The 25000-nt window shown below is 44.3% G+C and overlaps 1 protein-coding gene across 1 annotated transcript in view; it reads right to left on the bottom strand.

The window, feature by feature from the left end:
• Positions 1-25000, bottom strand: part of LOC143133700 (laminin subunit alpha-3-like) — a 77895-nt gene that overhangs the window by 33841 nt on the left and 19054 nt on the right. Inside the window, exons 8-27 of the mRNA XM_076293509.1 lie at positions 24527-24645; positions 23696-23786; positions 21740-21871; positions 19598-19648; positions 19456-19503; positions 17505-17639; positions 17058-17192; positions 14945-15082; positions 14296-14433; positions 13622-13759; positions 13294-13431; positions 8951-9088; positions 8378-8448; positions 7387-7483; positions 4042-4094; positions 3702-3807; positions 3091-3190; positions 2626-2782; positions 1269-1395; positions 1-54 (exon numbers count right to left, since the gene is read on the bottom strand). The exon at positions 1-54 is cut by the window's left edge and continues 89 nt beyond it. Of these exons, the coding sequence (XP_076149624.1) occupies positions 1-54; positions 1269-1395; positions 2626-2782; positions 3091-3190; positions 3702-3807; positions 4042-4094; positions 7387-7483; positions 8378-8448; positions 8951-9088; positions 13294-13431; positions 13622-13759; positions 14296-14433; positions 14945-15082; positions 17058-17192; positions 17505-17639; positions 19456-19503; positions 19598-19648; positions 21740-21871; positions 23696-23786; positions 24527-24645 (2166 nt within the window). The remainder of the gene's footprint in view (positions 55-1268; positions 1396-2625; positions 2783-3090; positions 3191-3701; positions 3808-4041; positions 4095-7386; positions 7484-8377; positions 8449-8950; positions 9089-13293; positions 13432-13621; positions 13760-14295; positions 14434-14944; positions 15083-17057; positions 17193-17504; positions 17640-19455; positions 19504-19597; positions 19649-21739; positions 21872-23695; positions 23787-24526; positions 24646-25000) is intronic.

The following is a 25000-nucleotide window of genomic DNA, read 5'->3' as shown; positions in this document are numbered from 1 at the left end:
GGAGAGCCGGAGCACGACTTGGCGGGAACACCACCTCTCTGCTCTCACCTGCCCCTGAGACACATCAGCACACACAAATCAACACACAGAGACAGAGACAGACACACACACACACACACACACACACACACACACACACACACACACACACACACACACATCTCTATGCATGATGCACAACACCTTCTTTGGAGGCCTGTGACCATGTGTTCTTTTCAGAGGAGGAGCAGCTTGTCGATGACCTGATGGTATGAAGGCCAAACAGCTGAAGGGTCAGAGAGACTGCTTTATTACCATGTAGAGATGGCATGACTGAGCCATCGAGACGATGAGCACATGAGTACAAGAGCTCTGGGGATGGGGTGGACATCTGCACTGGTACTTACTTAAGAGGCTGTCATGGCTCTCTGGTCTTTGGAAAGGCTGGCCAGTTTATTCTAGACTTAAAGGAACATCTAGCCTGAGTAACCCAGACAAACTGGTTAGCGAATTTGCTCTGCAGGCCCCTCTGGAGAGGATACAATTCATGCTCATTTCTGAACTTTCCATTTTACGACTTCCAGGGGCATAACCAGCACTGAAATTAAACTGGTACATCAAACTCTTACCAAATAATTTCAGAAGTGCAGCTAACACATCTTTCTTGTAAACAAAGGTTTTGATTGCAGTTGCACATAACTGTTGAACCCTATCGTCATCAGTGCAGCAATTGGTTATGTTGAATGCACATGATTGTGATTGGATCCCAGGTTTTTGGTGATGCAGAAATGGGTGTCAATGTGATCCTTTCCAGACTGATCTGCATCTCTGTGCATGCAATAACCCAGTCTGATACCATTAGCCTAGCTTAGCATAATAATTTACTGGAAGTATTTGCCCTCACTAAAAGGCAAATAACTTATCATGGGCAATTGTTTTTTTGCCATTGTATTTACCGAATGTCCACTTGTAACCAAAATGTTTGTGCACGTGTCATAAACTCAAATCTGTCCATGCCTCCATTCGAGGTTTGTCAGTGCCCTCACGCTCTTGCTCAGATCACAGATGTATGTTTTAGATTGGTTCATCTTAAGAGAGCTTTATTTAAACACCACCTCTCCTCTCCAGCCTATGACCCTCCAACTCTCACTGGCCCCACTGTGTGTGTGTGTGTGTGTGTGTGTGTGTGTGTGTGTGTGTGTGTGTGTGTAATGGTGGGGGCAGGATGGGAGGTGGAGGGAGGACAGGCCAGAGAGATGGTGGAGATGGCGGGAGACTGGCGGCCTTACCTCCGCGGGACCGGGAGGCCGTGATGCGGCCGGTCACGCTGGCCGTGCCAGGGTTGGCGTAGCGCAGCAGCAGGCGGAAGGCAGAACGGTGAGCCTCGTCCACATGCACACTCACACTGACTTCACTCTGGAGGGAGGGGGGGGGGGGGGGTGCACACACACAAACACACAAAGAGGAGTGACGAGCAGGGAAGGGGAAGAGGGAGAGGGAGAAATGCAGGCAAGGGTCAGGTCGGAGGTCAAGTCAGGGTCGGAGTCCAAGCACGTTACCACACACTGGCAGTAGGCTGCAGGAGGCTCCATGGCATGCTGCCCACTACTGATGGCTGCCTGGCATGGCCAGTACACCAAACATCTCATTTCATATGACTGCTGTGTCTTCCCATCTTTCTTAAGGATGATTTACCACTAAATGAAAAAATGCAGCTGCAGTGAATTATAGAGAATCACTACCCTTAATGATCCATCAAGAAGTCACTGATCCATCAAGAAGTCACCATTATGGGCATATCTGTAGGCCTCCGCAAGCCGTTCACACACAGAGAAAACACGTGTCTGGCAGGCCATGCATTTGGGTGGACATGCCGCAAGCACAAGGATCAGACGACAAGTGAGGCGGGGGGGTAAACAGACGAGTCACTTTCTGCCTCTAAAGACTGAATCCGGTCTTCCGCTGCCCAGGCCTCTGAGCCTTCAGACGACAACGGCTGACCGCTCATCAGTTTCTTTAGCGGCAAAAAGCACTGCCAAAAAACGGAGTGATGGCAAACACACGCATCACTTACAGTCGCAGCAAGAGTGAAAGCCAGACTGGTTCACCAACAACATCCGCCCACGCACTGCCCCCCGAGGCTTGGACGAGAGATAGCGCAATACTATGTGGTAGGGACCCGGGGAGACCACAGCGAGATAAAGGACAACCTCTGGCTGGGGAGAGAGAATGTTAAGCCTTTGAGGGGGAGAGAGAGAGAGAGAAGCCGAGTCCCTTCACCAGAACAGGCCCAGAGGACCGCAGTCTCCAGCACCTCAGCATTAGCACAAAGAAGAGTATAGAAGTACCTCTATACTCAACATTATCACAAAGAGTATAGAAGTACTTCTATACTCTTTGAATAGCATTTACTCAGCCTGGAACAAGAAAAACAAAAACAAAGACAGCTATAGCACACAAATGAGGGAGTGCAGCACTTATGTACAGATATAGCATGGGCCTACTTCTTCTTCATGCATCAGTGTAAAATAGACACACACACTAAAACAGTTGACACTGCCCCGAAATGCTTTCAAATGACGGTCACAGAGGGGTTGAAACGGGGTTCTCTGACTCAAATGAGGCCAAGAGTGGATCAGGCCTTACCTGGGCAGGTGACATGATGGCATAACCTCTCCAGCTGAACTGTGGGAACACCTGGGGCTCGTAGCCAAAGCGCACGGGCCGGGCATTGGGAGTGATGCCATTCTCCACCTCAACCTTTAGGTGATGGAGGCTGGGGAAGTAATGGTTGGTCTCTGGCCTGAAACCACAAGTAAGGCAGGATAAGGAGGCAGCAGCACAGAGTATCATTAAAGCCTCTCAAAAGTCTGCAATAAAATGTATCTGTAGGGGATTGGACGATATCTCCTCTGGCGTTAAAACAAAGAGTTTTCTAATTAAAAGGAGAGAACTAAGATAACAGGCCCAGGCAACAGTAGCTTGACTGTGGAAGGAGGTGCTGATGTTTCTCACGAAACCTGCACACACACACACAAACACACACACACACACACACACACACACACACACACACACACACACACACAGAGTTAGACTCCAGGCCCTTACTCATCGCAGGTGCGGCCTCTGATATTCTTCCGGCACTGGCACTGTCCCGTCTGGTCATCGCAGCTACTCCCCACGGCACCGCCCACATCACACTGGCAGCCTATCAGCAGGGGAGTAGCCAAAATGTGTGTAAGACTGACAGGATTCCAATATCTAGTTAAACATCGACCTTAAAGACTTTTCAGGCACAGGTTCCAGGTTATATACTGTTTCAACACAGGGGATCTTTATAACAAGAACCATCAGGCTTCAAAACAAGGCTTGAGTGCACGAACATCTATGTGCCCTTCTTGCACTTTCAATAACCCATGATGTTTATTTGTCCATTTTCAAAAACTTTTAAAATATATTGATTTATATTTCTCCTATTCACAAACTTTCAAGGATTTTAAGGCCACATGGGAACCCTGTATTAGTGTTGGGGATTGAGGAGACCCCACCCTCATCTAAGACATAATTCATCTCTCAGACACAATCATTTCACTAGGTAAAACAAACTAAAGAAGTCATTGAAGGTAAACAGCAAGACATCTTACACAAACTCTACTGTGGCCATCGCTGACCAGGGTGTGGCCCGCACGCTCCCTATGTGAGCAGCAGGGGTGACTCACCTTGGCAGCCAAAATAGTTCTTCCTCTGAAGCAGGAAGTGGGACTCCTTACATATGCTGCAGGAGTGGCTGCAGGTATTGGGCTTGCAGTAGCATTCACCAGTTTCCTGAAACACACACGCACGCACACGCACACACACGCACACACTCTATCTCAGTAATTTCCCTACCAATCAACAGCTGCACAATGCATTCATTTTCCCTCAGGGTCATTGCACCCTGTACTTTCCGCCCTACAGAGGTGTAAGCACAGTACTACTATAATCTCAGGTTGTTACTCTCGCTGTGAGGGTTATTTCCCACACACGCTCTTTAGAGAGAGCTGCAGACTGCACACCCACCTGCTGGCACTCCCCTACGCCGCTCCGGGTGCCCTTATCGCCACACATGCACTCTGCAGAGACAGAGAGAGATAAAGCACAGACATTACAGGCCCGCTCCACGCTCAGAGGTCACATCGTCATTCAAGCTAAATGTTCAATATTAACTCAATGCATAAAGGTTGTATCAGCGATTTCAGGCCCAAACATAAATGATCACATTCATCTAATCTTTCCTAACAATCCGCTAGCTGCTTGCCCCATAAGCAGGCTGTCAAAAAAAATGCGTCTCTGTAGGCAGCCTAGGCTCCGAGATCTGTACACAAAAACAATTGCTACCAACAAGTGTTGGCAACCACTCAAAGGCAAAATAAAGTGTTCCAACCAATAACCGACGAGATGCGCGTTTAGGAGAGTTTCAATTGCAAGGGAGGGAGTGGGAGGGAGTAGCGAGCTAGCTCTCTGTTTTGTTTGAACATCAATAGAAGTGACTTTACCCCGCAATTGTTCATACAACCTTTAATGACTCTGGGATTGTGTATGTATGGGACTCCAACATGCACAGCTGTGTAGGGGACAATTTCAATCTGTCCAACAAAGACATAACACATCAGGCATTTTCAACGGGTAAATAAAAGAAATGGCATGGTTCAAAGAACACAAGAGCTAGACAAAATAGACTGACACGTGGGCAGAGAGGAAGAAACAGAAAGAGAAAAAGGAGCGGAAGAGAGCGTGAGCGAGTGAGAGTCGAGGTGAGGAGAGAAGAGAGCGGGAGAGGTGCAGGTGGACGAGGATGAATAGACCGTAATTACTCTAAACCACGTCTCTTTTCCTGGCTCAGGAGCGCCGACACAAAGCATGTTTCCTCAGGCCCCCACATCAAAGGCCAGAGTGCCCGCTGTACATCTGGCCACAGCAAAACCCAAAGAATTCAGAGGGAATATTAAAAGTGGCTTTTTTTGCGCGTGCTGCCCTGTCCATATATCCTCCTGGCAATGGACAGGCAATAACATTCCTGCGCTAACTCTAGACAGACGTGTGGACAAAGGTGAAGGCTGTTCTCTCTGCCTGCCCCCGGGCTGCAGCCCTGGGAGAGGAGAAGCAGAGGCATCGCCTGGCTTTGAGATGGGCCCCTGTCTGCCCAGCTTTTCTTTTACAAGAGCTGCATGAAAAGGGAAGGAGAGAGAGAGAAAGAGAGAAAGAGAAAGCAACACATGCATCCTCGCACCTTTCTGAGGACATCGCTCACGTGGTCAGACAAGATTGGGCTTGTTGAGTTCACATTTTTAAATACCCAAATGCACTTTGGAGCCGCACTGAAAACGAGGGGGCGATTGTTAGGACTTAAAAGACCAGAATCAAACCCTGCCACACTGCTCAGTATACCAGTGCTCCACTGTGCTGCAATGACACCATAAATCGTCCCCTAGGAACAGTAAGGCTGGGCCTTGCACTCACTCTCCAATGTACAGTGACTGACTTTGGGTTTTTTTCTTACAGGTGCCTGAGGTGAAATCTGAGCATGGTGTGGATGCCTGGGACATTTCAGAGAGACAGCTGGATACATTCCACTTGCCCACCACAAAACACATATACAGCGGGGAAAATAAGTATTGAACACGTCAACATTTTTTTCAGTAAGTATACTTCCAGTAAGGCTATTCACATGAAATTTTCACCGGACATTAGTATTAATTTAGGTAATCCACACATGTATAAAAATTCAAACATTAATGTCTAAAAGTAGAGTTATGAGTAAAAAAATGGAATGGCACAGGGAAAAAGTATTGAACACACTAAGAAAAAGCAGTACACAAAGACAAGGAATGGCAAGGAACAAACTGGAATCTATAAGTAATTAGAGAAATTATCCCTCCTATCTGTGGAAATTGATATAAGCTGGGTTAGCACTGGTGGGCTATAAAAAGTTTTTTTGTTACCAAGGTGTCACACAAAACATTTCATGGTGGATAAAAGCAAAGAGCTCTCCCAAGACCTTTGCAAACTTATTGTAGCAAAACATATCAATGGAACTGGTTACAGATGCCCTTCAAAACTTCAGAATCATCCAGCAAGCAGTATTAGAGCCATTATCTGCAAGTGGAAGGAACATTACTGCATCATCAATCGGCCATGCCCAGGATCTCCTCACTTTCTCCTCACAAGATTTCTGACCAGGAAGTCAGGATAGACAGAAGAGTAGCACAAGAGCCAAGGACCACTTGGAGAAAGCTCCAGAAAAATTTGGAGATAGCAGGTACAATTGTTACAGAGAAAATCATAGGTAATGCACGCTCATCCCGCATGACTCTATTGCTGAAGAAAAACATGTCAAAGCTTGTTGAAAGTTTGCTACACAACATTTGGACAAGCCTATGAAATACTGAAAGAATGTATTCTGGTCAGGCGAAAGCAAAATTGAACTTTTCAGATGTCATACTAAACACCATATTTGGAGGAGAAATGGCACTGTGCATCACCCTAAAAATACCCTATCAACAGTGAGGTTTGGAGGTGGTGGCATCATGGTGTGGGCTGTTTTTCATCTCATGGTACTAACAGACTTCATACAGTTGAAGGAATGATGCATGGAGTCATTTTGTTCCGGGAGAATCTTTACATCCACCAGGATGATGAGGATGAGACATGGCTAGACCTTCCAGCAGGACAATTATCCAAACCATTCAGCAAAGGAAACTCTCAATTGGTTTCAGAGAAAGGAAATCGAGGCCCTGACTTCAATCCAATTGAACAGTTTTGGAAGTTCAGGATTCACAAGAGGGACCTCTGGAATCTTCAATATTAAAGGACTATCTGTTTAAAATAATGGGCCAAACACACACCAGAATACTGTGACTGATTAGTTTCGTCATACAGGAAATGCCTTGAAGCTGTCATTACGAATTAAGGCTTTTCCACAAAGTATTTAAGAAATTTCAGCAGGCGTGTTCAATACTTGTTCAATACTCCTGTATAATTCCACTTTATTACACATAACTCTACCTATGGACTTTAATGTTTGGATTTTTTTTATATGGGTGGATTATCTGAGTTAATACTAATGTCTGGTGAAAATTTCATGCAAATAGCCTCATTGGAAGTATACTTACTGTAAAAAATGTTAACGTGTTAAATACTTATTTTCCCCGCTGTACCTGTGATGACTACAAATTCATTTGTTTAACAACAAGCAATAATGTGTGCACTTTGATTGGTGTATTAGATTGAATATAACTTCTCCGATCCCATTGTCATATCAGATTCTTTAGATAGAAAAGGATGAGTCACATGTATTAGAGGGAGAGAGAGAGGGGAGAGACGGTGTTAGGTCCTCGGTGAGCCCAGGTGGTCACTGGCACTCACCTATGCAGCCGCTGGGGTTGTCACGGGCCAGGTTCCAGAAGAGAGGCTTACACCGGTCACAACGAGGGCCCTCCACATAGCGCCGGCACACACAGACCTGACACACACACACACACACACACACACACACACACACACACACACACACACACACACACACACACACACACACACACACACACACACACACACACACACACACACACACGATAGCCATTTTTTCAGTTTATTCTGTGTTACTGCACAAATACCAGCGCCAACCAACAATAGCCAGTGGGTCACATAATACACAACTTAGTTTGCGCACATAGACAAAAAATAGGATCTGACATTTTAGTTTGATCAAACAGGAGTTTATTCAGCATATAAGAAATGCATGTCAGCATCCGCTGAAAAACAGACATCAATCACCCACAAACACTATAGAGTGCTCTGCCAGATGTGGCTTCTGCTGATTTGTGAAGTCCACACAATGGCTATCAGCATATCACTAGCAAAACATTGCAATGCAAGATAACAGCCCAACAAAAAAGAGACTCTGCATGCCTGCACTTCTGATGTCACTGATTTGAACCCAGTTTCTCTCAAAAATGGAAGGAAGTGGCTTTTCCTTTTGTGATTGCAGTTAATCAGTTAATACTCACTTCCGGGCACGTTACTGCTTCCTTGTAAACACCAGGGCACTAATCCATTCAACTCTCCTTTAAGATTTAGCAACACAATTTATCGGATCATTTCATGGAATGGTATGCTCTTTGATCTGGAAAGCATTGGTGTGGTTGGGGGTAAAAAAAAAAGATTCCCACCACAGCCAGACTTCAGATAAAAAAGTAGAGAGCTCTCTCACAGTTACTCCGTTTGGGTGTTTGACAGGGAAAATAAACACACTACTTTTCACACATAGAAAGGATGATGTCCAGTGGAGCTCTGTTATACAAAAGACCACTCTCTGACACACACACGCACGCACGCACACACACACTGTACTCACCCCCTGAGGAACCTTGATGCCGACCTCTGACCCTACTTGGTTGCACTGGCTGCTGGGAGCTGGAGTAGGTCCTAAGTCATTGTATTAACATACAAGTTACATAAACACACACATGACTTTTACAGCAGACACTGAACAAGTGGTCTACACAGGATCTCTCCCTGGCATTAAAGCAGAGTGACTGGTGGGTCAGGCTCTTAGAGTGGGGAGGTCAGTGAGAGGTCACCGAGATGAAACCCAGCTCTAAACACTGAAGGGATTTTGCGTGAAAATGAAACACTTTGAAACAAACACTTCAAGGGCATGTTTGACCCGACACTTTAGTTGATAAGAAACATGAAGTAAATGACAATGTTATGGGGTGTGAAGCTTACACTATTTATTACCGGTCCCTTTTCCAGACAATATTTAGTTTCCTGTGTTTTTATAGTTGCTGTGTTTCTTTTTCATTAAAACAAATGGCACAGACAGTATTGGATTTTTCATTCTAAACTTTCAGATAGCACGGCTGTATATTTGGGCTCCCCATTTCACAGGTTTGACTTGCTGGTTGGACTGTAGTTTGAACATTACCAGTGCAGTATGGGAACTGGAGGCTTGGGTTGGAGCAGCGGTCACAGCGCTGCCCAGTCACTCCAGGTCGACACACACACTGCCCAGACGCAGGGTCACATGCACCCCCCTGGGATCCTTCTGGGTGACACAGGCACACTGAGAGATAGACAGAAGAAAAGGGGAAGTTACTGACTGAACAAATTTTCGATTCGGGGAACATTCTGCAAACGTTCACTGAAGTGTGCAGGAACGTTCGCTGCAAACGTTCCCTCATGGTCATTCAGGAAAGTTTTCTTAATGATGCCGGAACGTTCCTTTGTGGTCAAATGTTTGGTTCGGGTAACTTTCATGGAACTTTCATGGAAGTTCAAAACTTGAGCAGAAGAGCCAGTATAAATGTTTTCATCTTCATCTTTCATTTTCATCTTTTATAGACTATTTCTACCTTCGTTCGACATATTAGTTCCTCTGCATGTAATATGGAACATTTTTCATATGTGAAGACTCTGCTCAGTCAATTGTGCAGGTTACGGAATAGCTACTGTTGGGGGAAAATGTATCGGTAATAATTAGGCCTATCCTCCAATGTCTGTTTATATCTGCTTACCTCTCTCTCACTACTTGTCTCCAGGGTGATGATATTTTGCGTTGTCCACTACAGCTACTGTACGTAATTGTATAATAAAAGAGCCGAGTTCTTATACTGGGTTAGGCCTACTACGTTTTCAAGATTACTGTGTGTCTACTCCACAATAGGCTAAAAAAGCTGTTTTTAATAGGCATATGCAGTTATTTTACTGTTCAAAACATCATCAATGAGTATAAAACTGTTTCAACTATTGTGTTTCAAAATCCAAACTAAGAATAATAGTCTATAAACTAGACTGCATTTCCGGCGGGAACTGCGAAAGTGTGCTTGCCCTGGTCCGGTCAGCAACGTGAGCAGACAGTGGCATACGCTATGCTGAACCTGGCTTGATCCAAGCATTTTAACAGTGCCTTTCAGTGTTGGTGCAGTGGCAATATCTCAAAAGCTCTAGGAGAGGGCTATTCAACTATTGACATGCGGGGTGAATGCGGTTCGTTGGATTTTACCTGTGGCCTGCCTTTGAATTTAGCTTCTATGACTAAGGTCAAATCAATAAAATAGAATGACAGCAGTGATTGGCTGCAAAAATAAATAATGTTACGTGTCTTGCGCCTCTCAAACTGGGCTATCAGGTAACCTACAGAGGAATTGAAATTATGAAATATGACCAAGGCATTAAAATGCTGCTTGTTTGTCAGGATACTTTTTTACTGATTTATTTAACAAAATATGAGCTATGAGTGTGAATGTTATATATTCCATCCCACAAATTATGTTTTACTGGTTTATTTGACAAATAATCTATATGGATTTGCTCTATAAAGACCTTATGTCTGTTTCGGATTGTTTTGTGAGCTTGGGGTTCTTTTGAGAGCCTATTGATGTAGCCTATCTCAGATGTATCTCAAAATAAAGGAATACTTCATATTACTCTAAACCACCACAGTGTTTCCCACAGAATTGAATTCTATTTGTGGTGGTGGGTTTGCAGAATTAACTGTTTTTAACCAATTAGCGCAGCGTGGTTATGATGCAGGTTTAAGCACGATTTAGCCTGTGGACTTTTATGACAACAATTGCAGGATTGTTAATGTTTTCTTTAAACATGCATGTAGCTTTGTTGAGAGACAAGGGGAGGCTGCACAAAGGTGCACATATCTACAATAAACAAATTCCATCCAAATTAAAGTACAACATGCAAAGTCATTGTGTGGTGGTCAATGTTGATATTGTGGTGGGCCGCCACAAATAGTCAATGTATGGGAAACGCTGCACCGTCTGTAAATCAACTGTATACTACTGTCTACATTGCACTATATTTCTTGACCTGTCTCTGTATATTTCATCACCTTTCTATACTTTGCCTCACATTGCATGTATGCAACACAGCTCAGATCTTTGGTTGCTATGAAGGCCAGTCGTTCTAAATGGATGGTTGCTATGGCCAAAGGCCAGTTCTATCTCTGCCGTTGTCAAGCGGGCATATTGTAGAATTCCGACCTTATCTTATTTGAAACATCTCTATTTTACTTAGCCCACTTCCATACAGTGGGTCCCATTAAGAAGTGGCCACTTCATTCGCGCTTACCGTGATTCAAACAGCAACATTATTAAATTAATCTGTCACCATATGCCCTACGTTTGCACAAATGTGACATTTCCTGCTTGTGTCGTCAACTCTATGCTTTGAGGAAAATCTTTTTATCATAGTTTCCTCTTCAGTGAGTGATTACCAGGTCGTTTTTGTAACAGAGATGGCTGTTTATTGTCCCTAGGTTTACAGAAACACCTATTCATACGTATGGAAATCAAGTTAACGCTGACGACCACTGTTTGTCTATTACATGGCCCAGAATGCCTTGCATGTCTTTACAACAAAACAACACAGTAAAACCTAAATGCCCGTAAACATATGAATTTGCATACTTGTAACATTTTTAATAATACTCTCCCATCATGATATTTAACAATAATGAAAAATTTAATTTGAGTACCGTCAATGTGAAAATAACTGTACTACGTCAGCAATAAATAGCTAATGTTCTCCTTGCCATTTCAGTTCGTAAGTCCATACTATCCCATGGCTGAGCAAGGATTTCATGATTGGCCAAGGCTGCCCGGAGACGTTGTGCATACTTGGAAGGCATTGTGATAGAAGTGCAATTGCAAAGGTGAAAGGTGATATTTACCAAATACCTGTGGGTGGTTTGCCAAATGCTGGAAACTTTTGGAATATTTCTTTTAATTGCAAAGGTGAAAGGTGATATTTACCAAATACCTGTGGGTGGTTTGCCAAATGCTGGAAACTTTTGGAATATTTCTTTTTTTTTTTAGCTTATGCACCCTCACATTGGAGTCCCGAGTTCATATACAAAATTTGGTATCGATATGTGACAGTGTTCCTGAGATATGGACCACTTCCTGTTTCGGAGCTTCGCCGCCGATTTCGTTTGGCTGTGACAGGCAAACGCTTCAGAAAATCTAAAATCCTTCTAGTAACTTTTGTGAGGCTTGGTCCAAGGATAATGTACGTCAAGTTTCGTGGCGTTCGGACCAAATTTGTGACCTGTGAAAATTTAGTTTCGCTTTCTGTTCATTCAATCTAATATGGCGGATGAACGACACCTGACGTCATCTTCGCAAGCAACTTACACCGGTACTGACCAGACGTTTTAAAGTTGGAACGGTGTCTCTGTCTCAAAGGGCCTAGGCGACAAAAAATTAGGGAGACGGGAATAATAAAACTTAAGAAGAACAATAAGTGTGCTGCTTTCAGCAAGCACACATAACAAGGCTAATAACTAAATCTAGCAATTAATGCCGGAAAGCAAATAAAGCTAAATAACGACAGACCTACCCCTCAGACTCCACTGATGATGATTATAACGATACAAAAATGCGACCTTAACAGAACCTTCAAGGAACGTTCCCTAAAAGGTTTGCTAAAGTTTACACAAAATAACTTTACAACAATGGTCTAGGAATGTTCACTGAAGGCTACACCAAATTGAAACCTTTAGAGGATGTTCTCTAAAGGTTTCAATTCATGTAACCTTCAGCGAACCTTTAGGTTACAGTTACAGTTACAGTTAACCTTACAATTACAATAGTGTTATTAATACATGATCATTGCACTGAACTGCCTTGCACTATATTTATTTTTAATCTTAAACGTCAGTCTATACTGATCTATACTATCCCCAACCTTTCAACTGCATAATGCATCTTGCTTGTGTCTGTTGAGGGGGGGTCCACGACCATGGCACCCTTGACAGGGACAACAAGGAAGCGATCATCCTCAGCTGGACCCCCCCAACCCACCCCCCCACTGTTGGACTTACATATTTGCACCATCACCGTGACTCTCTTAGAGCACCTTACAATGCACACTGAATTACAGGCTCAGTCCCTGCCCTGTCATGCTTGATCATGCTTGATCATCCTTAAGCACACTATGTCGATATTTGATTTAGTTTATATAGTATATTTAGTATTAAGTATTTTAGTATCATGTTTATCTTCTACTGTCTCTATTGTACAGTGGAGTTTTTTACTTGTATATTACTTTTTCTGCTGTAAGTGCATGGTGTGTGTGATGTCTGTATGAGACCTTGAATTTCCCCTTGGGGATCAAGAAAGAAAGAAAGAAAGAAAGAAAGAAAGTAAGTATCTATCTATCTATCTATCTATCTATATATTTAATCTTCCCATTTCACATGCCTTTTTCAATACATTAATGTCTCTGTTTGTTGGACTGTAGTTTGAACATTACCAGTGCAGTCTGGGAACTGGAGGCCTGGGTTGGAGCAGCGGTCACAGTACTGCCCAGTAACTCCAGGTCGACACGCACACTGCCCAGATGGAGGGTCACATGCACCCCCCTGGGATCCTTCTGGGTGACACAGGCACACTGAGAGATAGACAGAGGAAAATAGGGAGTTACTGCATGTCTCTGGTGCCCCATGTTCTGCATTGCAGATATGTTTCTCAATTTAGACTTTCAGAAAGCATTTGCTGTATATTTGATCTTCCCATTTCACAGGTTTGCATTTTTCAATACACTAATGTCTCTGTTTATTGGACTGTAGTTTGAACATTACCAGTGCAGTCTGGGAACTGGAGGCCTGGGTTGGAGCAGCGGTCACAGGGCTGCCCAGTCACTCCGGGTCGACACACACACTGGCCAGACGCAGGGTCACATGCACCCCCGTGGGATCCTTCTGGATCACACTGGCACACTGAGAGATAGACAGAAGAAAATGGGAAGTTACTGATGTCTCACATGCCCCATCCCAGCAAACAATTTTCGGTTCGGGGAACATTCCGTGGACGATCGCTGAAGGGTGCGGAAACATTCGCTGCGACGGTTCCCTCACAGTCATTCAGGAAAGTTTTTGTTAATCCAGTTACTTTTCTTAAGCCAGTATAAATGTTTTTAGATTGTTTTTTATAGAAGATTTTTACCTACGTTCAACATTTTATTTAATCTGCCTACAATATGGACACAATAGGCTAATATAACAGTTTTTAATAGACATATACAGTTATTTTATTATTCAAAACATCATCAATGAGTATAAAACTGTATCAACTATTGCCTTTCAAAATCCAAACTAAAAATAATAGTCTATAAATGAGGCTTCAGATATCTCTCATTCTAAACTTTCAGAGCATCTGCTGTACAGTATATTTGATCTTCCCATTTCACAGGATTTACTTTTTCAATAGACTAGATCTAATGTCTCTGCTGGTTGGACTGTAGTTTGAACATTACCAGTGCAGTATGGGAACTGGAGGCCTGGGTTGGAGCAGCGGTCACAGCGCTGCCCAGTCACTCCGGGTCGACACACACACTGCCCAGACGCAGGGTCACATGCACCCCCGTGGGATCCTTCTGGATCACACTGGCACACTGAGAAATGGACAGAGGAAAAGGGGAAGTTACTGATGTTTCACATGCCCCATCCCAGCAAACAATTTTCGGTTTGGGGAACGTTCCGCGGACGTTCACTGAAGGGTGCGGAAACGTTCGCTGCGACGGTTCCCTCACAGTCATTCAGGAAAGTTTTCTTAATGATGCTGGAACGTTATTTTGAGGTTAAATATTTGGTTCAGGTAACGCTCGTGGAACATTCTTTGAACTTTGTTCAAAACTCGAGCAGAGGAGGCAGTGTAAATGTTTTTATAACGTCTTTTATAGACAATTTCTACTTTCGTTCCACATCTTATTTCCTCTGCATGCAATATGGACACAATAGGCTTATAAAAACGTTTGAATAGACATATACAGTTACAGTTATTTTATTTCTCAAAACATCACTATTGTGTTTCAAAATCCAAACTAAACGAGGCTGCAGATATATTTCTCATTCTAAACTATCAGAGAGCATGTGTATCGGTTGGACTGTAGTTTGAACACTTACCAGTGCAGTATGGAAATTGGAGGCCTGGGTTGGAGCAACGGTCACAGCGCCGCCCAGTCACTCCGGGTCGACACACACACTGTCCAGACGCAGGGTCACATGGACCCCCCCGGGATCCTTCTGGATCACACTGGCACACTGAGAGGAAAAGTAAAGTTATAGTGTGGCTATATCTCAAACCACATACTTCAGTCAGTACACTGCTAGTGTGCACTGAGGGCCAGATGTACGTACATTTGCGAACGTAGCGTTATCAGCGTCATGGACAAACCGCAGATTGTCAAAGCTGTCAGACCCAAGTTTCCGTCGTATTTATCAATCGTTTAATCCTTAGTGTAAACTGCGCCTTTCTCTGCCTTTCTCCGCCCATAAACGCCCATAAACGTTGAATGAAGTTAACTGATGACAACATTAAAAAGAATCAAACGTTTAGCGATCATGAAATAATACCATACATGATAAGATGTCAACAAGCAGGGAGATAATGAAGATCAGTAGTTCTACTCAAACTAGAGGTCTGCACTCCCACGGTAGACCCGCGGGACCCGACGCAAAAGAGTGCGGCGTGGGACAACTTTTGAAAGCTCTTTGCGGGAGCGGGCGGGATGAGAGAGGTGCGGGAGCGGGTGCGGGACAAACCGATGATTCACTGCACTCCCGCAAATTAAATATGTGCGTAAAATTAAATATGGAAATGATTAAAGTAGTGTTCATAATTATAGTTCAGCTGGATGTTCTGTTTTCTGTAAAAAATGGGGTTTAAGCATAACTGACGGATAGCAGGCCTATAGCCTATATTGTCGTTTACATGGGTTCAATTTGTTCCTGCTGCTCATTGTCAAAACTCGAAATCGAAAGCATGACAGAGGAAGAGGGCACCAGACTAGGCCTAGCCTACTTCAGCCTACATTCAGAACCAAGAAACAGACATCTGGAGTCTTTCTCAGGTGTGTGTGCTCCTTTCGTGACAGAAAGAAAAACTGAATAGGCTATCCATCCTGCATGCAGGATTTAGCGGGCGGGAGCGGGACATCATGTTACAGATGTGGGCGGGAGCGGGACTAAAAATGACACATTAATGCGGGAGCAGGACAGAATATTGCGGGAGTGGGCGGGCGCGGAACTGAAAAATCAGTCCCGCGCAGACCTCTAACTCAAACTACAGTACTTGTGCACGTAGGCTATGGAAGATTGGTCAAATCTAGCAAGTATGAAAGTTTAAATGAATGACGTGAAAGTGAAAGTAAGACATTCTAGCGCAGAATAGCGCAGAATAGACGTGCGCTTTCAAGCGCAGAATAGACGTGCGCTTTCACGAGCAGAATAGACGTGCGCTTTCACGAGCAGTCTTTGTACATAACGCGGAATACATAATTAGGCGCTATTTACGCGTCCCCTCCCATCTTTTTACGCTAAACTCCCACTTTCCTCTGGATCCTCCCATGAATGTATATGCATGACACGAAAAACGCAATGTGCCCTTTTCAGCTCCCGCAACAGGCAGTTTGCGCTTTAACATCTTTGAGGCCTGTTTGTACATACCTCGCAATGATTTTACACTCACGTTGCGAAACAACTACGCCTGAAGTGGGCGCAAAAGCGTTAGTACATCTGGCCCTGAGTGCTTAAACTAAGTATTGGAAGTGTGCAAGTAGGTGGTTTGAGACACAGCCTACTGTATGTCTCTGACTGATAGGACACCTGACTCAAGGCTACTCAAAGCTCTCATTCAAAAAAAAAAATCAATGAACATGCCCCGGCATGCTTACCAGGATTTCGTTATGTTTTGATTTCAATTAAATGACCATTGCTATATGGGACAGTAACCATTCCTAGACAAAAGCATCCATTTTGAAGGCAATATAAAATGTATGTTTATGTTTATGGTATTTGGCAGACAAAAATGTAGGTAATATAAAAATGTAAAGGATATTGTGTTCTGAGGTATTGTAGGATAAATGTAATGGATATCCTGGGGACTGTAAGGTAGATGTAATGGATATTGAGTGTTCTAGGGGATTGTAGGTTAGATGTAATAGATATTGTGTGTTCTAGAGGATTGTAGGGTAGATGCAATGGATATCCTGTTCTATGGGATTGTAGGGGTTTATACCAGAGCAGTATGGGTACTCATAGTGCCCGGTGGCACATTGTTCACACTGCTGGCCAGCGTAGTTGGCCCGGCATCTGCATTCGCCTCTGGGCCCGCACGACCTGTCGGCCACACCATGGCCATCACAACGGCACTCTGGGAAACATGACAAAGATCTATTCAGGCTACAGACCATTCAACACTGAAAAAAAAAGCCAGAAAAGTTTCTTCAGAGCCAGAGGGTCCAAGAAAGGTTTCTTTAAAGGCAGAATGTCTGCTTAGACCCAGAATGCTCACAGTTAATTGAAACAGAAAGGTGAACTGTGAATTTAATTTTTGGATTCCTCAGTGTGTGTTCTTTTTCCCCATGAGAACTGTTGACAATTTTCAAATGCCTCAAAGGGTGAATTTTGTAGTTTCTTAACATGTTTTGAGTTGCAATGAGTAGTGTTGATGCAGGAAGCTCACCCTGACAATACGGGAAAGAGTGGAATCCTTCATGACAGCGATCGCATCGCTCCCCGATGATCCCTGGACGGCACAGACATCTCCCCGATGCAGTGCACACCTCTGGCACAGTGCCCTGTCGCTCACACAGGCAGGCTGTTCACAACACACACACACACACACACACACACACACACACACACACACACACACACACACACACACACACACACACACACACAGACACACACACAGACAGACAGACAGACAGAATGTAAAAACCACAAGTGCCGATACAATGCTCATTATGTGCATTAACAGAGATGATTCCAGCAGCACACATCAGGCAGAGCTGACCGAACAAAGCCCTCTTGAGTGGCCGCTGCCTCAGCTGTGAGGTGATGGGAGTCAGCGCTGCCCACCTACTCACAGACACAGTGTGTCCATCTGCGGTGCCATTCACTCCTGGCACAGACCCCGGGGCCCACAGGACCGGACGGGAAGAGCTGGCCCAGAGGCACGCAGCCACCGCACAGCACAGGCTCCAGCTTACTGTGGGCAACAATGCAGGAGTGAGGCGCTGTGTGTGTGTGTGTGTGTGTGTGTGTGTGTGTGTGTGTGTGTGTGTGTGTGTGTGTGTGTGTGTGTGTCTTCGCTGCAGGACAATAATACAATACTTCTGTGGTCTTTTCTAACTTTCCCGTGATTGTTCAGCTTGTTCTGAGCCCACTGCACTTTCCATATGGCCTCCTCCACAGGCGAGGGCTGCACGAAGGCTGTGCCAGGGCTGAATAATGCCAGGCAGCCTTGCAGCGCTCCACACACAGAAGGGCTTTATTGTTTAGGCTGGCACTAAGCAGACCTCACCCCCCATCATACCCCCTCAGCCCAGCAGCACCCCCCCCCCACACACACACACACAGACACACAGGGAGCCACTGAAATAAACAAATAAAAAATTGAAACAAACGCCAAACAAGGATTAGGGATGACATTCTTAGTCGGTCAAATCTCAGAGAGAAAGCAAACAACAGCTTTCCCACATTGGTAGGCAAATGAATAAGTACAGCCTGCAATGTTCATATGCACAACTAAAATGGATGTTTATTATCTGTAATCCTTTGCTGTGTTTTTTTGTGTCACATTGAGAGACTGTTATAACTACACACAATTCAAATCTTTGAAGTGCTTTAGTGTGGGTGGCCACAACTACTGATCTGTTTGTACTATAAGTGGATGCCAAAAACATAACTATTAAGATAAAACAAATCATAACCAGTAAATGCCAAAACATAATAGCTGTAAGCCATCTCAGCTGCAAGATCAGAGAGTTGCTTCACTACAGGCAAAAGAATAAATATACACTAACACCATTCACCATTGCCTGGTTGCCATATGATATAAAAGTGTGTTGGCACATTTAAGATGCCACTCCAGCTCCTTCACAAGAGCAGAGGACAGAACATGCAGAGACATCTCCACAACATGCAGATATATAGTCCTCTCTTGGCTCTCAGTGAACTGCCATCCGAGTGGTTTCTGGAGAGGCAGTATGCTATGTGCCCATTAGAGTTTAACGTCTTCTCTTTAAAGTCCATTCATCTCTAATAAATTAGAGTTTAACGTCTTCTCTTTAAAGTCCACTCATCTCTAATAAATGGAGGAGTTCAAAAGCTGTGCGGGAATGCCCTGGATGACACGGAGCAGGACGAGAGATCCAGCTGAGACACACAGAGCCAGAGGGACTCAGAGAAGAAAGAGAGAGAGAGAGAGAGAGAGAGAGAGAATAATAGAAAGACAGAGGAGAGAGAGAGGGAGAAAGCCTAAGGAAGTGGGAGAAGGAGAGGGAGAGATGACAAGAGGGGGTTGAATCAGAGGTGAGGAGAAGCGTGTCTGATGCTTGCCCAAGTGCCTTGGGGGAGTTACAGGAGACAAGCTTTATAAGCCATTAGCATGGCTAGCTCATACTCACGTCGACAGCTGGGCACTCCGAAATAACCCGTGCTGCAGACCTTGGGCTCTGGGGGGGAGAGAAAAGTCAAATAAGGAGGGAACGGCCATCACTGGACATGAGAGGGAACGTAAGCGCAAGTGAATATGCATGACTGACAAACCTTTAATGTTGTTGGATGGTGACTTGGTGGTAGCTGGGTAGATTGGATATCCTCGAAGCAGAAAAATAGAACAGAATATTACCAAGTAGTTCATTTAAGCTGATGTTATTCCAAAATATTCACAGCCTGCATTTCTTTTTTTCCTTTCTCAGCATAACACTGAGCCATGTAAGGAGCTCATTTGGGCTGATCATTAAATCTTTGGAAATACCATTACATTGTCGTACCATACTGTATATATTTGGAGATCTGTGTTAAAATCAGGGGACATTAATACATAAACAAAGAGACATGAACATGTCATCTGACTTATCATCATCATTGCCCACTGGGGATATGAGATATCTGTTGGCTTGACAGCAAACCATTTCTAAACTCCCAGATCAAATGTATATTTGGGAATTTCATGTTGTGGGGTGCTCAGTGTCTCTGAAGTGGCAGACAAAAAATAAATGATGCTAATGGAGATGAGGAGTGACACATCATGAATATATTTAAAGAAATTCAAATTTGTCTTTTAAAAAACATTTAATCAGATCTGTAGTTTACAGGTGGGTGATCTTCACGGAAACCTGCACGGCTCTTCCCATGAGCTGCTCTACTCTGCAAAGAGTGATCGACACCCATCTGCAAATCCTTTTTAAGGCACATTCCACAGTCATTCTCTTTTCCAAAAAGTGAAAACGAGACGCCCTAACCGACAGTCATGTGCTGTCTGATTGCACGGAGGGCATGGTGGAACAAGGTGCTAAAAAAGCTGCAGAAGAGTGGTTCATGGACCCATGCAAAATGTACAGATCAAGGGTTTAAATTGCTCTGCATGAAATGAAAAGCTTTTGTTCCTGCACCTCTAATGCAGCGTGCAGAGTGAGTCAAGACTAAAAAGTCTGCCTTCAACTTAAATCACGCTGGAGGGCCTTTGAGAGATCATTTGTCTAAAATGTCACAGCATTTCTCCACAGGGGAGAAATTGAGATTGTTCATTTTTTTTCACCCCCCTTCCAATTACTCCGGTCTACCTCTGTCGCCCCAGGCAGCCGATCTCCCTTAGCAGCTATAACACAGCAAGACTGGGAGTCGCACTATGACCTGCACACATTTAGACAAGAACAAAACCTGTCAGGAGTGGGGGGGGGGGGGGGGGGGGGGGGGTGGAGAAGCTTGCTGTCTCCTGGGGGGTAGCGGGTGGGGGTGTGGGGGCGAGAGAAAAGTGGTGTTAAGCCGGTTGGTGTGCCTTCTCCAGCTGAACAACACCTCCGATGACTCACAACCCTGGAAGTGCCAACGCCCTTCACCCTCTTAGCTGCTCTAATTGGCTGGTGTCATGCACGGCAAATGTAGCATCTCTTACAGACGCGCAGAGACACCTGAAGGAACAATGTTCCAACACAGAGGTGCTGAACGCACGACATGCCGTTGTCACGTTGGTGCCTCCCGATGCACGTTTTGCGTGGCGCGGCTGCTGTGCAGACTAAACCGGTGGCGGTGAGGGAGGGCCAAGGTTGCTCTTCACATGGGCACGTGGTGCCAGTTAGGGTGGATCTGAGGAGCGCCGATGCCCACAACATGCGGAGGGGCGCCGGCATGCCCTCACTTCCTGTGAGGTCAGCAGACGGACATCCTCAATTAAGACCCTCTGCCCAGCACATCCTCTCTCACCCACTGACCGAGTGGGAACCCGTGGAGCCTCCACCTTACTTTTATCCACACGCAACCATCTCACAGTCACCGGTCAATTATCATGCATTACACTCAGGGGCTGATTGACTATTTCACAAGTGCAATTTTCTACTGTCCATGGCTCATCAACACCACCACCACAACACTCCCACACGGAACAAACCCCTGCACCAAACAGCATTAGTGTCGGGATTGTTTAGAGTTAACCTGCATGAGCTTTGTTTGTTAGATACATTTCTTAGGTGCATCTTGTCAGAAATGTGCCAAGATTTACAGTCTTTGTACAGTCTTGATGGGTTCCATGTCATTTAAACTGTGACTCATTCAACTCCGCACTAAAATTACATCTCTAGTATTTAAGTCCAAATTGCATGTTTGGTTAAGGAAAAGCACAAAGACCATCATCATAACAGGGATTAAAATGATGCCTTTTACAGATAATATGAAAGTGATGCTGCTTACTGATGCATTTAGGATAACCATAGTAACCGTCTGCACATTGATTGCAGTAGTCACCACTGAACTCTGGTCGGCATGTGCAGCGTCCAGAGCCCATCTCACAGCCCTGTGTGGTCTGGGGATCACACCTACAAGCTACACACACACACACACACACACACACACACACACACACACACACAGAGAGAGAGAGAGAGAGAGAGAGAGAGTATGGGTCAAGTGTGCCTTACGAGATCACTTTGTGCAGTTACTGTTGTTGTGCACAGGCCAAACAGCATTCCACCTAGACTTTTAGCACTTCACAAATGTCTAATTTCAGAGAGCCCTTCACAAGATCCACCCAAAGATTCAAGTTTAGTATGTAAAATTGAACACTTGAATATCACCTTAAGCAAACCCAACTCCTAAACCTAACCTTCATTATAAAATGTAATTAACTGAGAGTCAACAGATTGAAGGGAATATTTTGTATTCATATTTTATGTGAATGGTTTAATGATTCAAGTCTTTATGACTTGAAGACTGTATAGTTCTTATGGTCATTTGTGACTGTGTACCCATGTGTACCCTGTGTGTGTGTCTTTGGTCTGTATGCAGTGTATCCATTGTTTATGCCTTTTGCCCATCACCAAGGTGTGAATGTTTGTAGAACAGCATGTGTCCAAGCCTCTGAAGGACTTCCCAGGAAAGGGGGTAGTTTTAATTAAAAGATAATAGAAGCTGACCAGACCTGATGAAGGCCTAATCCTCATCCTCCCTTTCTATTGCATATTCAAACTGGGTTGGACCTAGAGGTCACTCCTTCTTTGTGTGTAACTTTAAATATGGTCTCTGTTAGTCAGAGAAGTTAGAAGAGAATATTGAGAATCTGGTGAAACCCATGATGGGGTGACACAAACATGTACTTTTCTCCCTTGAGGGGCACTAGGCCCCTCATTGAAAAGAATAAAGCCTGGATACTGACTTGCATCGTCCTGATTGAGTCTCAAGAGAAATATGGTAGTAAAAAATATACTATCAAGATAATCTGAGCAACTGTAGATAGTCTAAAAAGAATATCATGGATAGTGTGGCCAAACGTCTTAAACAACTATGCTAGCCAAGGTTTTCATTTGGCGTCAAGTTGACGGTCTCCCCTTAGGGTATGGCTGACTGACGGTTTGAAACATCCCACCTATTTGATGTATGCCATTTTACTTATAAAGGCATATGGGAGGGGGGGCCTCTGTCAACTTTGTTTTCTCGAGTCGACACCATGCCCTGCTAAGCCCCCTTAATTGAGCTGGGGGCTTCTTTAGTCTTTTCGACGCGTTAAGCGCCGCCCTGTTTAATTTTGTCACCTTGCTCTGCCCAAATGCAACTGTGAGCTATTTCTGTGACAAGGAGCAGTGGCTGTGGCCCGCTGGCCCGAGTCACTCTGAATTTAGTGTGTTATGTCTGTAGAACTGTGGATGGCAAGGGAGTCATGCTCAGGGTGGGGGGATGTGTGTGTGTTGGCGAGGGGGTGGGGGGCTTTAGATCCTCTGTCGCCAGCGAGACCGGCGCCTGCAGAAAGCTAGCTGCTGCACAGGTCAACGGTGTGTAGACAGACTTTTCCACTGGCCCACAGGGATACTCCATGAGACTACACTATAAACTTTTACAACTGTAAATATAACTTTAGCTGTGAATGATGCAGCTTTCTCACACCTATGTTAATGTCTTAACTTTTTAAGCATCATATCCAAAGCAATTAGATAAGCGCATGCCGAAATAATGGTACAGGCCTATAACAAGTCGAGTTGTTGAGTATTGATTCCCAGGTATTCATATATTTTCCATAACTTCATTTTGTTGTGTGAAACCATCCTATTCTATTCTAGAAATAGATAGGTGTTGCAATCTTAGGGCTTCAGAGGATTGTGAGAGGATAATGATGAGGAGAATTTGACTGAAGGGAGCGGAGAGACATGTTCTTACGTATGCATCCTGTGGGCGATTCCCGTGGAACTCCATACGGCCTGTAATATCCCTCAACACAGCGCTCACAGTTCACCCCTGCCGTGTTGTGCTAAAACACAAGTATTAAAAGTATTAATATTCATATGTGCATTAACACACACACACACACACACACAAACTCATTCACATGCACAAAAATACAAACACACAAAACACTCATGCAGATGTCATATTAAAAACACACACACACACACACACACACATAAAACTGAGCTCACTGAAACAATGTTCAAGTACATTTTTGCTTTTCTCTCTGAAGTGTGTTGAGTCAGAGTAGACTTGGAGGACAGCAATATATTTGGATTAGCATTGTTGGCATTTCAGACGCTCTGTTTCGAGCCCAGCGCTACATAAGGCCATGCCAAGTTTTTCCACTTGCTTTTTATACTTTTGTATCATGAGTACATGATGAAATCAGCATGTTTCCCCTAGTAACAGCACATTCCATCATGACACAGAAATTATATTAATTTCAGCCTATGAAAAAACAGTCTAAGATTGCCGTGTATAGCTAGGAAGCTGTTTCTGTTTTTCTTATATGAAGATCGATGACTCCATTTGTGTCAACAGACAGATAATGAAATCCACCTGTTGTGTCGGATGACTTGTGTAAGTCATTTCTTCATAATACAGTTTTGACTAAGAGTAAACCTAATCTCAGCTCTCAAAAATATAGATACAAAAACTGCAGCACTTTACAAACAGGAAAGAAAGAAAGAAAGAAAGAAAGAAAGAAAGAAAGAAAGAAAGAGAGAAAGAGAGAGAGGAGGTTGGTCAAGGGCCTTCTACCTGGCAGTTGAGGCATACTCCCCCTCCATCATAGCGAGCGTAGATGTCCAAACTTGCTCTCCTGCGCTCCACCTCTGTGTCATAATAACAATCAGTGGCATGCGAATGGCACTGGCAGGCTGAGGGAGAGTCCCAAGAGAGACACACACACACACACACACACACACACACACACACACACACACACACACACACACACACACAGACACACACACACACACACAGACACACACACACACACACACACACACACACACACACACACAGACACACACATACACACCAGAGTACATATTAATCTATGACTGCTGAGAAATGAACAAGCATGCATTAAAAAAACATAATTATGGGGTTATTATCCTGTTAAACAATCCCATTCCTATCTCAAATCCATTCATGCTATTTCTGGAAGGAAGTTCCAGTCAGAGCTGCAATTTAGAATATACTGTCTGTACGGGCCAGGTGCATACGGGA

The sequence above is a fragment of the Alosa pseudoharengus genome, unplaced genomic scaffold (genome assembly GCF_046254945.1).
Source record: "Alosa pseudoharengus isolate Yale_2024_CS ecotype anadromous, Long Island Sound unplaced genomic scaffold, YU_APseudo_1.1 YU_APseudo_1.1_scf_2, whole genome shotgun sequence".
Lineage (NCBI taxonomy): Eukaryota > Metazoa > Chordata > Actinopteri > Clupeiformes > Clupeidae > Alosa > Alosa pseudoharengus.
This window is presented reverse-complemented; position numbering and strand designations above follow the sequence as displayed.